The 16825-nt window shown below is 37.3% G+C and overlaps 1 protein-coding gene across 1 annotated transcript; it reads right to left on the reverse strand.

The window, feature by feature from the left end:
- Positions 1-1974: 1974 nt before the first annotated feature.
- cd40 (CD40 molecule, TNF receptor superfamily member 5) lies at positions 1975-15103 on the reverse strand. Its single transcript, XM_063015507.1, has 9 exons — positions 14987-15103; positions 11299-11380; positions 10154-10276; positions 7254-7400; positions 6450-6540; positions 5433-5488; positions 4208-4294; positions 3911-3942; positions 1975-3025 (listed from the first exon to the last, which is right to left on the reverse strand). Exons 1-9 carry the CDS (start codon positions 15011-15013, stop codon positions 2783-2785), a joined length of 888 nt encoding a protein of 295 aa, XP_062871577.1. The 5' UTR covers positions 15014-15103; the 3' UTR covers positions 1975-2782.
- Between the last annotated feature and the right edge of the window lie 1722 nt (positions 15104-16825).

Here is a 16825-nt window from a genome sequence, read left to right on the forward strand (position 1 = left end):
TTAACTCAGCAGAAATATCAAGGAATTGTCTGTTGTTATCAAATGTGATTAGCCCATAGACTAATATTTCACAGAATTTACGTGACCTTTAGGTATGACAATCCAAATATTAAAATAATAATTAGGCTATAAAGTCTTAAATTCACGTCAACTATGAAGCAAATTGTTGTATTTGAAGAATGTCTCATGAACATTTATATAATTGTACAATCTGAAATAACGCAAATACATAGAGAAGCGTTAGAAAGTCTTTAAGTACGTTTTTTAAAGACACAAACAGTTTGTTTTATTGTTATAATAGTTTAAATATAGGATTAAAAAAGAGCAATACATATCAGGGTAAAGGCGGCTCGGGTAACGCTGGGGTCCCTTTAATGGCAAAGGAAGACTGTATACAGTATTAAATGCAAGGGTGCCAATAATCAGTGCACAGATAAATTCTTTAAAATTGTTTATTTATAAGGGATTTCTCGGAATAAAAATGTTTCAGTTAAAAGTTGGATTTTCTCTTATTTTCTCAGTGTGAGATTAAGCTAAATAACCAAAAAGTGAATTTCCTGTAACGCTTTTTAGTCATTTTTTACCAGGAGTGCCAGTAATGGTGTCGGGGACTTTACAATGCGGGCCAAATGTCTGAAACCTGACCTGAAAATGCTGCTTTTAATGTTTGTTTTTTTGCAACTTTATAAAATGTTTTTCATTATAAATCATTCAATCAGCATAACAATTTAAGTGAATCTTTACATTAATGTCAGAATTTGGGACAACCATATTTAAATTAAATTAAATTAAAAATGGATGCAAAGTTATTATTATTATTATTATTATTATATATAATTAAATGTATTATATATATTTGAACAATTAAATATTTCTAATAATAACGAGGTTTATTTACTATCTCAAAATTTTGACAAAATGTATTATTTTTAAACGTATTTTTAATAATTAATGACGAACATATATATATGTTATATATATATATATATATATATATAAAATAACGAGGTTTATTTACTATCTCAGAATTTTGACAAAATGTATTCTTTTTAAACTTACTTTTAATAATTAATGACGAATATACTGTATATATATATATATATATACTGTATATATATATATATATATATATATATATATAGTTATTCTTTTTAAACTTAATATTTTAAGTAATATTGAAAATCAAAATGTTGAATGAAATAATGAAATCAAAATGTTGAAAATAAAGGCTGTTTCTATTTAATGTATTGGTACTTAGTATTGTCCCTTTTATTTGTAATAATTAATGACAAAAAAATGTGTGTGTATATATACGTATATATATAATTGAATAATTATTTCTAATAATAATTACCAACGAATCTCAAAATTTTGACTAAAGTTATTATTTTTAAAATTAATATTTTAAGAGAGAGAAAAATAAAGGGGCAATGCCCACCTTTGTCCACTCCCCTAGCACTGGCCCTGGTGCAGTGTATAGCATAATACACCAACACCCCTACAGCATAAACCTGTTTTTTTAGTGTAACGTACAAGTTTATTGTTACAGATTTTAATAATTCATTGTTTACTACACATACATCGACAGAACTTAAAAATTCCAAAACAACCTATTTTTTTGTTTGAAGTTATATTTACATTTAAATATATATTTTAACATTTTTGTGAGATGTGGTAACACCAAGGGTAGGAACACTATACACTAAATGATATTAAAATGTATATGATCTTGCCAGCAATAACAGCCACTCTTCTGAGACGTCTTCTTACAAAACTTTGAATTATGTCTGTGGAAATTTTTGTTTTTTTCAGTTAAATGAGCATTTATGGCATTTATGTTGGTCAAGAAAGCCTCAGCCTAAAAAAAAACATGATAAAAATCACACAGAGAGACAGCTCAGAATTTAACTAAGAGAGTGGGTTGGTTAAACTGCCACATACAGGAATTAACTCAACAACTCTTATTGACACTCATTATACATCAAATTTTTATTGTACAATGCACAATTCCATCCCTGACCATTCTAAAATAGCAAAACTGATCAAATGAATTAAAAAATACTGATATTTACAAATTAAATTCAAAAAAAATAAAGCATGTAAAAGCAGCATTCTACACACACAAAAATTTACATACATGCTGTACAATAGTGCAACATTTCATCAATGATTTTTTTAACATTCATACAGATTTATATTACATGTGACACAGAACCAACTACAACATGACAAGTTATCTATGAAGAGTCTAATTTAATAACATGCCAGCTAATCACATGAACAGGAATGATACATTTCAGATCAGAGAGCTGATAAAAATGTGATTAAATTTATGTTGCAGGTTATAATAGATTGAATTGTTAATTTATGTTTTTGGCATGCTAACACTGTTCTCAGTCAACAAGAGTTTTTAATTTCCACCTAGATGCAGGACTGAATGCTACAGGAAGTCTTTCCTAACAGATGCAATCAAACTCAATAAATCATAATTTATAATAAACACCTTGAATTATCGTATGCTATGCATATACTAACATCTAATGTTTAATGTACATAGATATTTCTGTGAATTTTAGTCTGTGGATGTTGTATGTATGTTTGTCTGATCTAAGCTGCTGTAACAAAGGAATTTCCTGCAAAGGATCAATAAAGTACCTACCTACCTAAGTTCTGTTGGTATCCACCAATGCATTACCCCTTACACCCCACTCCAGACAAATTAATGCATTTTTACATACTGAAGACACATTTCTATCACATAACATAACTCCAGCAGGTATATTCAGACTTGTGAAGAAGGCTCTGTTTCCAGCTGAGAAAGAATAGATGATTTGCTGTGGTCCTGACTGACTGGATTTCCATTTTCTGAAACGCCGGGGGTTAAAGGGGTGTCTGGTCTTAACAGATCCTCAGTGTCCTCTTGTGGCTGATTGACTTGGTGCAGCTGCTCATTTAGTGTTTCAGCCTCGTCATGAAGTGGTTTTGGGTTAAAGCCAACACCAAAAATCTCACAGCATTCGTGTGCCTGAAAAAGGAAAATAGAGGCATTAAAAAAAAAAAAAAAAAAAAAAAAAAAAAAAAAACATGTACAGTATACACTGATCAGCCATAACATTAAAACCACCTTCTTGTTTCTACACTCACTGTTCATTTTATCAGCTCCACTTACCATATAGAAGCACTTTGTAGTTCTACAATTACTGACTGTAGTCCATCTGCTTCTCTGCATGCTTTGTTAGCCCCCTTTCATGCTGTTCTTCAATGGTCAGGACAACCACAAGACCACTACAGAGCAGGTATTATTTGGGTGGTGGATCATTCTCAGCACTGGGGTGACACTGACATGGTGGTGGTGTGTTAGTGTGTGTTGTGCTGGTATGAGTGGATAGAGTTTTTAAACACCCCACTGTCACTGCTGGACTGAGAATAGTCCACCAATAAAAATACATCCAGCCAACAGCGCCTAGAAGATGACCAACTCAAACAGCACTAATAGATGAGCGATCGTCTCTGACTTTACATCTACAAGGTGGACCAACTAGGTAGGAGTGTCTAATAGAGTGGACAGTGAGTGGACACGGTATTTAAAAACTCCAGCACAATACACACTAACACACCACCACCATGTCAGTGTCACTGCAGTGCTGAGAATGATCCACCACGTAAATAATACCTGCTCTGTGGTGGACTTGGGGTCCTGACCATTAAAGAACAGGGTGAAAGCAGGCTAAAAATATGTAGAGAAACAGATAGACTACAGTCAGTAATTGTAAAACTACAAAGTGCTTCTGTATGGTAAGTGGAGCTGATAAAATGGACAGTGAGTGTAGATACAAGGAGGTGGTTTTAATGTTATGGCTGATCAGTGTATGTTGACAGTGTAAATAGAAGGGAAAATATGAGTGACTACCTTTTTTGAGAGTGCAGCAGATCCCATTTTGACTAAAAGTTAAAAACATATAATAATAATGTATTACAATCTTGTGTTATACATACAATGTCTGGAAAACATTGTAATACAAGACTACTTAAACATAGTACAACAGAGTATTATTAGGTAAAGTATAAAGAAAAAACATGGAATCGGAATTAGACAATACTTGAGAAATGCTATTTGTGCTACATTAACATAGTTAGTTTGGTAGATACAAAATTAATAAATGATTACATGCAATGTAACACTGTGTTGAGTGCTATAAGTGTTTACCTTTTTTGTACCAAAAGAACAGGACTCCCAATGCCAGTAAAAACAGCAAACCAACAAAAACTCCAATTATAATGTCCGTTCTAACCCCTTAAAGACAAAAAAGAAAACATCAGGAAATACTTCACACAAACATTAACATAAAAAGCACATGTGTTAAACTCAAGGCCTGCAACGTCATTTTATGTGGCCCTTGTGGCAGGGGTGTCAAACTCATTTTCACTGAAGGTCACATCTGCATTATGGTGGCCCTCAAAGGGCCAATTGTAACGTATTCTGCTGTGATTGCAGTCTGCCATTTAATTCTTGGACAATTTGTTGTTTTTCTTGAAGGCAAAATTCTGTGTTTGGTGTCAAAATGCCAAATTTTTACTGTGCATTTATAATGTATATCTACATTTATATTCTACTCCTTTACCACAGACACGGCCTCATAACACAAGAGACGTACCGGTTTTCTTCTTGAAGCACAAACTTCTATTCACTTTCCCATCTTTCATTAAATTCCTTTCCTTCTGCTTCAATTCTCTCTTCTTGTACATTTTGGGATTATTGGTAAATATTTCTCAACATCACTTGTTGGAAAACCGACTCAGTTAAAAACTGATGTGGAAACACTGCCATCTAGTGGCAGGATGCGGTCACTTTGCGGGTCACAAAATCGGCATGCATTGTGGAAGATGCAGTTTATGAATGATTTTACTGTGTATTTTAAGACAATCATACATCTTTCAAGCTCTCATGGGCCTTGAGTTTGACACATATGGATTAGAGTGTTGTTTGAGTAACTCTTAGAGTGTGGAGTTCAATTGATTTTTTTTATATCTTATATGGCGTTTAAGTCCTATTGCTTATAAGAATATAAAATTTTTGTTCTGGTGTTATTAATTTTTTGGCATGTGTAAAGAATGTGTTTAATTCTGTGTAATGTCATTTTTCTGCCAGTAGTTTTTTGTTGTAGGTCACTTTGTGCCCATCTGCAATGTAGGGACCCTAGCTCTACTCATTCAGTTACAGCTATGTACCGACAGTTTCGTTCGGTATAAATCAGTCTGAAGGAACCGATACTATACAAGTGACGTGGTTGTCATATGTCTGTAGCTTCCACACCACTCCTTGGGTTTCACTTCCTCTGACCTACTCTGCTGCACTCACACCAACCACACTTGCTCAGACAAAGTGGTCATGTGTGATTTACTAAAAATGTACACAATAATATTATACTTACTACAGGTCCTGTCTGATGTGGAGGAGCCCGAAACACTTTCAAATACTGAAATGCATCTATAATTTGATATGAAAAAGATAAGAAAGTAAATATTTAATTACAGCATTATTAAGCATTATTTTTCATTAATTGTATTTATTATTACTGCCTTATGTTGTGACCACATAGAATAGGTTACAACTTAGGTTGAACTTTAAATACAATCCAGTGTATCATAATAATCAATTACATGGGGAGATTTTAACGGTTTAAACCATTAACAGTGATATACATACAGTAGAATAAATAATTATCTTGATAAAAATATTAAACCCTCGTTCAAGTGTCTTTACACAGACTGACTGGCTAACCGTTAATATTATATTGACTTGATTTTTTAGATTTGATTTACATAAAGGCAAAGGTCTGTTTTACAAGCGCTTTATCCTATTCGGGAATTTATCCTATTGGTGGGTTCAATTCACTGGGTGAAAGGCAGGAAACACCTCAAATAGGTCGCCCGTCCATCACAGGACAAACATACTGTGCATACATACCTAAGAGGATTTTTTTAGTATCTCCAATTAACCTGGCTAATGGCTTTACATGGGAATCAAACCCAGGACCTTCTTGTTGTGAGGTGATAGTGCTACTCACCAAGCCATGGGCTGGCAACTTTTGCATTATTACAGTTATTTATACAGTAATACAGTATTCTTTAGAAGAACAGAATGCCTTTATTTGTCATATATACATACACATGCGTACAGTACAACTAAATTCTTTCTTCAAGTATCCCAGCTTGTTTGGAAGCTTGGGTCAGAGCTTGGGTCAGCCATCGTACAGCACCCCTGGAGCAGAGAGGGTAAAGGGCCTTGCTCAAGAGCCCAACAGTGGCTGCATGGCAGAGCTAGGATTCAAACTCTCAACCTTTCAGTTGATAGCCCAAAACTCTACCCACTAGATAAAATTTTTTAACCCAGTTACCATTATGGTTAATAACACTAACTGGATAAGCAAAAACTGGAGTTGACGTACTCTGTCCAAGGCTGGCAGGTGAAGGCTCCCGTAGTGCTGGAGAATGTGTCTTTAGGACAAGGTTCACACTCTGTGTCTGAGGTCTGGGTGCCTGTAAATATAGATCATGAATACCAGCATTAGCCCTCAATAATTTGATTCTTTCTTAACACAGCATCTCTAGTTAAAAGTCTGGTCTTTAGTCTGGCCACAAGGCTGTAGTCATGAATTGAAGACCTGCAGGGGATTACATTAATTGGGGAAGGGGTGGGTGGTGTCCCTCGCAATATATGAACATGTATTTTGATTGAAATATTGCCTGTTCATTTCAAATGACAATTGATTTAATAATGATTTTGGGTTAGTCAACTGCTATTACTTTTTAGGTGATTTATGGTATTGGTGTGTTATGCTTTTAAACAGAGCATTATGCACTACTGCTGTCCCAGAAGCACTGTGGAACAATCAGGTGATCTTTTGATAATCTTTAAAATATCCTATCTTGTCCTAAAAAAACATCTAAACTCAAACAAATACTCTTGGCCACCAGAGGGCAATGTTTGCACTGGAACTGTTACTCCATTCCCAATTTAAGGCCTCTAGTTGCTAGGCCAAGATGCTAGGTCTATCGTAAAGTTTTAGCCATTCTTCCCTCAGACACAGCCAATCATGTCTGTGTAAACATCCGGCTCATTAAAGTGTAAATGCAATTGTTGTGTAGTTCTGGCTAAATAGAAGTAAATCCATGCACTTTTGTTCCACAATCTAGACACTTTAAAGTATTTCAAGAATAATTTGTTGTGTGTTTAATTATATGACACTTACCGTTTTCGCTCACTCGTTCCCCGAGTTTGCACTCAGTGTTTTTCACACATGTATCACAGTAGGAACTAGAACAGTGATGACCAGGTATACACTGACACGGACTGATCTCTGTCTTACTTGAACTATTCTGCTTCTTAAAATTGAGGTCTGTTTAAAGAAAAAAACAAAAAAATTCAAGATTAAATTTTAAAAATGGCACAAGAATTGGGAAAAACTTTGTGTGATACTGGTGGTATCTGTATTAACATTGTTTACAAGGTTTATTATTATTTTTTATCCAGGTCAGGGTCGTGGTGCATGGTTTCAATTCCACTGGGAAACACTGAGCACAAGGCAGAAATACCAAGGAAAGGACACCAATTAATCGCAGGGCTTCTACCACCCACTAGACATAGCCAATCGTCTGTGTAGACGGCCAAGGGTCAAAACCCAGACCTCAGTGGAGGTGGTCCAGAGCAACACACTGATGAGCAACCCAAGTATCCCTACAAAATACAGTGGTACCTTCAAACTCAACAAGTTTAGAAAGCGTTGAGTTTTAAGGTATTTTTTCCCATAAGGATGTATAGGAAACCTGTTAATGCGGTCCATGGTCCCATGGACTTACATATATTTCACACCAATGTAAAATAATAGGGTTGTTTTTTATACTTATACACTGAAAATAACACATATATAATATAAAAACACTTAAAATAAAAGCTGATTCTCAGAACCCCGAGCTGTAACACAAGTTTAAAAGTGAAACAGGAGGAAAGTCCAGCTAAACTCAGATACATTGTGGAGCTTTCAGAGTGAATCTGATGGTTATTCTGCACAAATGCAGATTCATCTCATATGCACACTTTGATGACGTATTATCGCACAACTCAAACTGCCATTTAAAAAAAACGAACTGAAAATATATACAGTGTATCACAAAAGTGAGTACACCCCTCACATTTCTGCAGATATTTAAGTATATCTTTTCATGGGACAACACTGACAAAATGACACTTTGACACAATGAAAAGTAGTCTGTGTGCAGCTTATATAACAGTGTAAATTTATTCTTCCCTCAAAATAACTCAATATACAGCCATTAATGTCTAAACCACCGGCAACAAAAGTGAGTACACCCCTTAGTGAAAGTTCCTGAAGCGTCAATATTTTGTGTGGCCACCATTATTTCCCAGAACTGCCTTAACTCTCCTGGGCATGGAGTTTACCAGAGCTTCACAGGTTGCCACTGGAATGCTTTTCCACTCCTCCATGACGACATCACGGAGCTGGCGGATATTCGAGACTTTGCGCTCCTCCACCTTCCGCTTGAGGATGCCTCAAAGATGTTCTATTGGGTTTAGGTCTGGAGACATGCTTGGCCAGTCCATCACCTTTACCCTCAGCCTCTTCAATAAAGCAGTGGTCGTCTTAGAGGTGTGTTTGGGGTCATTATCATGCTGGAACACTGCCCTGCGACCCAGTTTCCGGAGGGAGGGGATCATGCTCTGCTTCAGTATTTCACAGTACATATTGGAGTTCATGTGTCCCTCAATGAAATGTAACTCCGCAACACCTGCTGCACTCATGCAGCCCCAGACCATGGCATTCCCACCACCATGCTTGACTGTAGGCATGACACACTTATCTTTGTACTCCTCACCTGATTGCCGCCACACATGCTTGAGACCATCTGAACCAAACAAATTAATCTTGGTCTCATCAGACCATAGGACATGGTTCCAGTAATCCATGTCCTTTGTTGACATGTCTTCAGCAAACTGTTTGCGGGCTTTCTTGTGTAGAGACTTCAGAAGAGGCTTCCTTCTGGGGTGACAGCCATGCAGACCAATTTGATGTAGTGTGCGGCGTATGGTCTGAGCACTGACAGGCTGACCCCCCACCTTTTCAATCTCTGCAGCAATGCTGACAGCACTCCTGCGCCTATCTTTCAAAGACAGCAGTTGGATGTGACGCTGAGCACGTGCACTCAGCTTCTTTGGACGACCAACGCGAGGTCTGTTCTGAGTGGACCCTGCTCTTTTAAAACGCTGGATGATCTTGGCCACTGTGCTGCAGCTCAGTTTCAGGGTGTTGGCAATCTTCTTGTAGCCTTGGCCATCTTCATGTAGCGCAACAATTCGTCTTTTAAGATCCTCAGAGAGTTCTTTGCCATGAGGTGCCATGTTGGAACTTTCAGTGACCAGTATGAGAGAGTGTGAGAGCTGTACTACTAAATTGAACACACCTGCTCCCTATGCACACCTGAGACCTAGTAACACTAACGAGTCACATGACATTTTGGAGGGAAAATGACAAGCAGTGCTCAATTTGGACATTTAGGGGTGTAGTCTCTTAGGGGTGTACTCACTTTTGTTGCCGGTGGTTTAGACATTAATGGCTGTATATTGAGTTATTTTGAGGGAAGAATAAATTTACACTGTTATATAAGCTGCACACAGACTACTTTTCATTGTGTCAAAGTGTCATTTTGTCAGTGTTGTCCCATGAAAAGATATACTTAAATATCTGCAGAAATGTGAGGGGTGTACTCACTTTTGTGATACACTGTATATATAAATATATATATATATATATATATATATATACATATATATATAATATATAAGGATAATAAATAAGGACTAAATAAATAAATCTTAAAGAACTATTAATTTACTTAACAACTGTACAATCCAAAACACCTACATTCCAAATGTATCTGTAAACGGTTTAGGAGCTCTCCCATTGTCAACTGTGTTATTCCTAGGAATCAAAATGATGTCTGTCTTCCTCAAGACTGGCTTTACTGATTCAGGACAATAGCAAGATACAGTATATGTCAAACAATAAAAGGCCTTTAAAATATTGTTACACCCTTATAGAGAGTTGACTGGATCTATTCTTGATTACAAACTTACTAGTATCGCAGAAAGGTTGGCGTTTACAAATGTTTTCCTTGGTGTAACCATCCTGATATTCCATATCGCCACATTCTTCACATGATGGATCCTTACAATCTGTGTTCAACTTCATCCTTTTACCTGGGGGAGTCATAATGAACAGCTTAATACCAATAAACCACTTTTACATGCAGAAATACTTTAGTCATGTAATTGTAAATCATACATCATACATACACTGATCAGGCATAACATTATGACCACCTTCCTAATATTGTGTTGGTCCACATTTTGCTGCCCAAACAGCCCTGACCCGTCAAGGCATGGACTCCACCCACCAGACCCCTGAAGGTGTGCTGTGGTATCTGGCACAAAGATGTCAGCAGCAGATCCTTTAACTCCTGTACATTGTGAGGTGGGGCCTCCATGGATCGGACTTGTTTGTCCAGCACATCCCACAGATGCTCGATTGGATCGAGATCTGGGGAATTTGGAGGTCAAGTCGACACCTCAAACTCGTTGTTGTGCTCCTCAAACCATTCCTGAACCGCATTATCCTGCTGAAAGAGGCCACAGCCATCAGGGACTAGCGTTTCCATGAAAGGGTGTACATGGTCTGCAACAATGCTGAGGTAGGTGGGACGTGTCAAAGTAACATCCACATGGATGGCAGGACCCAAGGTTTCCCAGCAGAACATTGCCCAAACATCACACTGCCTCCGCCGGCTTGCCTTCTTTCCATAGTGCATCCTGGTGCCATGTGTTCCCAGGGTAAGCGACGCACACGCACCCGGCCATCCACGTGATGTAAAAAAAAACATGATTCATCAGACAGGCCACCTTCTTCCATTGCTCCATGGTCCAGTTTCCTTTACCTGTCAGTGGTCATAATGTTATGCCTGGTCGGTGTAGGCATTTATTGTTGCAACTGTATAAATTGTAAATGTGTTAATATGCCAAAATCTAGACACCCCAAAATCCCATGCCTTTTTAATGCTCAAATAGACTGTAATGTTCTTAATGGACAAACCTATGTAAACATTTTAGTCTGAAATATGCAACCATTATAAATATGAAATATGAAACTCTTATTCTATATGGATAATACATTTTAAGGCATCTTAAATTTCCAGTACAGAATTCCAAGATCTACAATAATTTACCTGGTCCACACATTTTACAGCATTGGCCATCCTTTTGGTAGTTGGTCTCCAAATCACAAGAGTCAACTACGACTAAAAAAACCTATCAAGAGAGATAATGCAAGTCAGAGAGAGTATTTCTGTTAGTATATTCTGTTATGGACAAGTACTTTACAATCACATTACAGCTACAGAATTGTATGATCATTGGCAGTAAACACTAACTTGTCAAAGCCCGGTATTGTTTTAAAGAGTAACACATTCTGGAGCTAAAATCAACTTAATTAGTATTACATGTAATTATTCTACAAATACAGCCCATTACCTATGCTATCCACCTGGACAGACATTCAGGTGGTGATGTGGTTGGCGCATGTGCGTCTTTGGATGTGGAGGGTATAGGCGATAAGGCATGATATCCTCAGCCAAATAAGAGGTGGTACAAGCAACAAAATAAATGCTACACCTAGCTTTGAAACCCCAGAATTGGTTCTGGTGCAAACCAATTTGCATCAGGTGTCACATAATTATTAAAATCAGGTCTACCTGAAATTGTCATGTTATCTTGGTTTTAAAATGTCCCAAACTTTGGACATCTTGCAGCGCACCATAATGGTCCACAATTATGGGTCTGCCTGAAGGAGGTTGTCTTCAAAACACTTCACAAAACTGCATTGCTATTTTGTCCAGCAAGTGGTGCTGATGATTGATGTGACCTCATTAATATATACTGTACATATTTTTTCCTCTTACACTTGCCAGTTCTCAGTTATGTGCTATCCTTGTTCTATCCAGTTTCTCTGTTGCGGGCTGATGCAGATGTTTTTGTGTCTTTCATTTGTTACTCAGTTTCTTTTGTTTTGGTCACCTTATTTATTACGTATGATATATGACTGTCCCCTTTTTTGTTAAATGTATTTTACTTCCTTGCACTATTTTGTAAAAATAATATTACTATGCCTCTGGATAGTCAAAAAAGCACTTTGTTTATTAGAAGTCTGCAAGCAACTCAGAAATATCACCTTACAAGAAAATACAACAAAAACATACAAATACATTTTGGCCTGCATTTGATTGAAACCAGTACAGTTAAGGTGGAAGCATCAATTCATGGTCAGTGTTTCTCTGCAACTTAATTTGAATGTTTAAACAGGACAACAACCCTAAACATAAAGCCTAAAATAACCCAACTGTTTAAAAGAGAAGTGTTTGCATGGTCTAGTCTCCCAACTTTCCTGTCAAATTTTTCCAGGAGGAATGGGTTCATATTAAACCACAATGCTCTAAAAACCTAACAGTCAACAACTGTGTAATGAGGCGATGCCTTGCTACTGAAACATAAGGCGAATCTATATACTGACCAGAATGGGAATAAAACAAAAGTGCAAATGTTTTAACCAAAAGTTCAATACTGTGTATAAAAAGCCAGTACCAATAAGGACAATCACAAATAAATAAGGTGGCCAAAATAACAAATGTAAAACATACACAGCCTGCAACAGAGAAAGTGGATAGAACAGGGATAGTGCTATAACAGGCTACTCTGACAGACTGTGATGAATCACTTCTCGAAAAAAAAGGAACAATAGGGAACTTTTATTTACAGTACAGCCAGGGTTTGCTCTGAAAAGGGTATGCCACACTGTGAGATCAAATGAGTTCCTAGTAATCTACAGAATGCTGACATCACACACCAGAGGAAGACTGGACCAAGCGGACCAAGAAAGGGAAAACTCATGATTATATGAAAAAGGTTTCACCTGGAGACAATTAATTACATGCATTAGGTGCATGTAAATGTTAATCAAGAGAAACTAACACACTAATTATCTGTGCCCACCCTGACAGCTAGAATGGCAATGCAGAAGGACACGACTCTTAAAATGGGGGTCAGCTGCCAACCTACATTCAGCAGTTGCCACTGTACAAACTGCTTTGCAAAGTAATTATGTTATTTATTGATTGACACACTAGTTTGTTCATATTTAACCATACAAAAGACGTTATGTGGGTAAATTTAGGGTTGCTATATGCAGTGGAGGTATATTAAATAACAAACACAAAAGTGGTTCCCATTTGATGTAAATATTCAGGTAGATATGCATTATTATTATTGGTAATAAATTACTTATAAAATGTGTGAAAAATACAATTGTTTATTATTATTATTATTATTATTATTATTATTATTGTCACTTTAACCCTGTCTTTGTGGTTGTTGCACCACACTGAAACCGCCCTCGGCAACGGAAAGTCCCAAACAGTCTCTGCAGACCACAGAATTAATTTAATACTTGCCCAAGCTTTAGGTGGTACAATAAAACAAACATTTTAAACAGACTGGCGTTTACCAGCTATTTTTACTTTTTATATACAGGGGTTGGACAATGAAACTGAAACACCTGTCATTTTAGTGTGGGAGGTTTCATGGCTAAATTGGACCAGTCTGGTGGCCAATCTTCATTAATTGCACATTGCACCAGTAAGAGCAGAGTGTGAAGGTTCAATTAGCAGGGTAAGAGCACAGTTTTGCTCAAAATATTGCAATGCACACAACATTATGGGTGACATACCAGAGTTCAAAAGAGGACAAATTGTTGGTGCACGTCTTGCTGGCGCATCTGTGACCAAGACAGCAAGTCTTTGTGATGTATCAAGAGCCACGGTATCCAGGGTAATGTCAGCATACCACCAAGAAGGACAAACCACATCCAACAGGATTAACTGTGGACGCAAGAGGAAGCTGTCTGAAAGGGATGTTCGGGTGCTAACCCGGATTGTATCCAAAAAAAATAAAACCACGGCTGCCCAAATCACGGCAGAATTAAATGTGCACCTCAACTCTCCTGTTTCCACCAGAACTGTCCGTCGGGAGCTCCACAGGGTCAATATACACGGCCGGGCTGCTATAGCCAAACCTTTGGTCACTCGTGCCAATGCCAAACGTCGGTTTCAATGGTGCAAGGAGCGCAAATCTTGGGCTGTGGACAATGTGAAACATGTATTGTTCTCTGATGAGTCCACCTTTACTGTTTTCCCCACATCCGGGAGAGTTACGGTGTGGAGAAGCCCCAAAGAAGCGTACCACCCAGACTGTTGCATGCCCAGAGTGAAGCATGGGGGTGGATCAGTGATGGTTTGGGCTGCCATATCATGGCATTCCCTTGGCCCAATACTTGTGCTAGATGGGCACGTCACTGCCAAGGACTACCGAACCATTCTGGAGGACCATGTGCATCCAATGGTTCAAACATTGTATCCTGAAGGCGGTGCCGTGTATCAGGATGACAATGCACCAATACACACAGCAAGACTGGTGAAAGATTGGTTTGATGAACATGTTTCAGTTTCATTGTCCAACCCCTGTATAAAGCAGTGGATAACACATATAAAGCATTGGATAAAACATAATAATAATAATACTCTTCTTCAGATACGATTGAACGTAGCATACGTCTTAAAAACGAAACCGAAAGTAACACAACAGCTTTGTCCGTTTTACTAAAATTTAAATGAAATTATATATATGTTATTATGAGTAAGAAGTACACGTATTACATTTCTAATTTGCAATAGCATATGAATAAAACTAACAAAATAACACACAATAACAAACGCGTTCAGGGCTTATGCAGCGTTCACTCGTTTACTTAGTTTGCAGAAAGCAACGTCCACGCACATCAATATCACAACACATACACCTACTTACCAATAGTATTATGACTGGTGTATACATATTTACTCCTCGTCTGTGTGTTGGTAATTCAGAATGTGTTTTTAATAAAGCTCGTGTGAAGACGAACCAAGCGAGAGATCCGTTTAGCTTGTTTTAATTCACTGGACACGCCCTCTATCACCAAAAGGGTTTGGAGGGGATTTCTGGTTCCCTGTGTGCTCATGATCAGACCAGTGCCAAAACACGTGACAGTTTCCCACTAACACTGCTGTTTCTAGGAATAGTAAAAATCACAGCATGCAGATGTACAAAGGATGTGACAAAATCTCAGAAACCAATATTGATATATGTATACTGTATGACCAAAAATAAGTGCACTCAGACTTGACCTCATACAAACATGCAGAAGGTGTTTCTAATCTTGAGGTGTGAGCAGATACATGTAAATAAGACCCTGGCCAGAATTAGGAGATTGGTACATGTAAATTAATTAATGAAATGGCCAAAGGGGCAATTACCAAGACAAGTAATATGTGCATGCCACATTGACCTCAACCCTATTTAACAGTTTTGGGATGAATTGGAACCTTAATCTTGAGACACCACACATGTGGTGATAAATTGGCCCTACGTAATGTCTTTTAACTAAATGGGCAAAGATTCCATATACACACCCTAAAAGCTTGTAGGTGTGAGGTGTGTTAAAAACTTAAGCTGTTATAGCAATAGAGGAGTGGGCGTGTGTATGGGGGTGGGGGGGTGGCGGCACGTGACTGTATGTAAACATACAGAAGGTGGATTTATTTGTCTTTAGATTTACATTTACATTTTCGGCATTTAGCAGACGCTTTTTTAACCAAAGCGACTCACAGTATACAGTCTAAGCAATTGAGGGTTAAGGGTCTTGCTCAAGGGCCCAACAGTGGCAACCTGGCAGTGGCAGGATTTGAACCAGCAACCTTCTGCTTACTAGTCCAGTACCTTAACCGCTAGACTACAACTGCCCTGTCTTTAGGTATAAGTAAGTACATAATTGGAAAAAAGATCCTGACCAATATTATGAAAATTTGGAATGAAGTAAAAGTTAATAATTGATTGATTGATTGATTACATTAATTCAAGTTTAAGTGTAAAAACTAATGTTTTTAAACACAAAAACAATACTTTTGCCCAATAACAATGCTTTCTGCTAGTAATTAATGAAAATCTGTGGTGATTCTCACAGTCAAGTTTCAGGAAGCAGTGGGGAATTTCCCAGTGAAGCAGGCTCTATGCATCAGTACTTTTAGGGGCATACCTAAGTGGTCACAAATTCACTCTATGGCACAAACGATTTACCAGAGTATTACGTTTTAAATCAAACCAGTCAAATAAACCAACAGGTTACACAGATGTACATGTTTCGGTTATAAAATCATGAGAACAATCAACAAACATTACACTTATCATCTTACTTCCCAAATTCAATGCAGAGGAATTTACTGTAATAAAGTACGTCATCAGACAGTATCTGTTTCACTTCTGGCTAAAATGTTTTGGAATTTCTTTTATAGATCATTTTCAAAGGAAAAACTCCCAATGGCAAGTTCTTGTTAAACACTTTGTAAAGGTTTTTTTCTTTTTTTTAAATATAGTACAACCCCAAATCAGAAAAAGTTGGGACAGTATGGAAAATGCAAATAAAATAAAAATGCAGTGTTCCTTACATTTACCTGTGATCTTCAATCCCTCAGACAGCACTGCATCAAGAACCGCCACTCAACAATAGCTGATATAACCACATGGGCGAGGGATTACTTTGGCAAACCTTTGTCTAGCACTACAATACAGAGTTACATCACAAATGCCACTTAAAACTTTACTGTGCAAAAA

The sequence above is a fragment of the Trichomycterus rosablanca genome, chromosome 19, assembly GCF_030014385.1.
Source record: "Trichomycterus rosablanca isolate fTriRos1 chromosome 19, fTriRos1.hap1, whole genome shotgun sequence".
Taxonomy (NCBI): domain Eukaryota; kingdom Metazoa; phylum Chordata; class Actinopteri; order Siluriformes; family Trichomycteridae; genus Trichomycterus; species Trichomycterus rosablanca.

Excerpts from the sequence above, each read along its gene's own strand:
- cd40 (XM_063015507.1), bottom strand. The coding sequence starts at position 15,013 with ATGTATACACCAGTCATAATACTATTG. Across the intron at positions 11,381-14,986 it reads CACCAGTCATAATACTATTG|GTTTTTTTAGTCGTAGTTGA; the intron begins GTAAGTAGGTGT and ends CTCTCTTGATAG. Across the intron at positions 3,026-3,910 it reads CTGCTGCACTCTCAAAAAAG|GCACACGAATGCTGTGAGAT; the intron begins GTAGTCACTCAT and ends TTCCTTTTTCAG.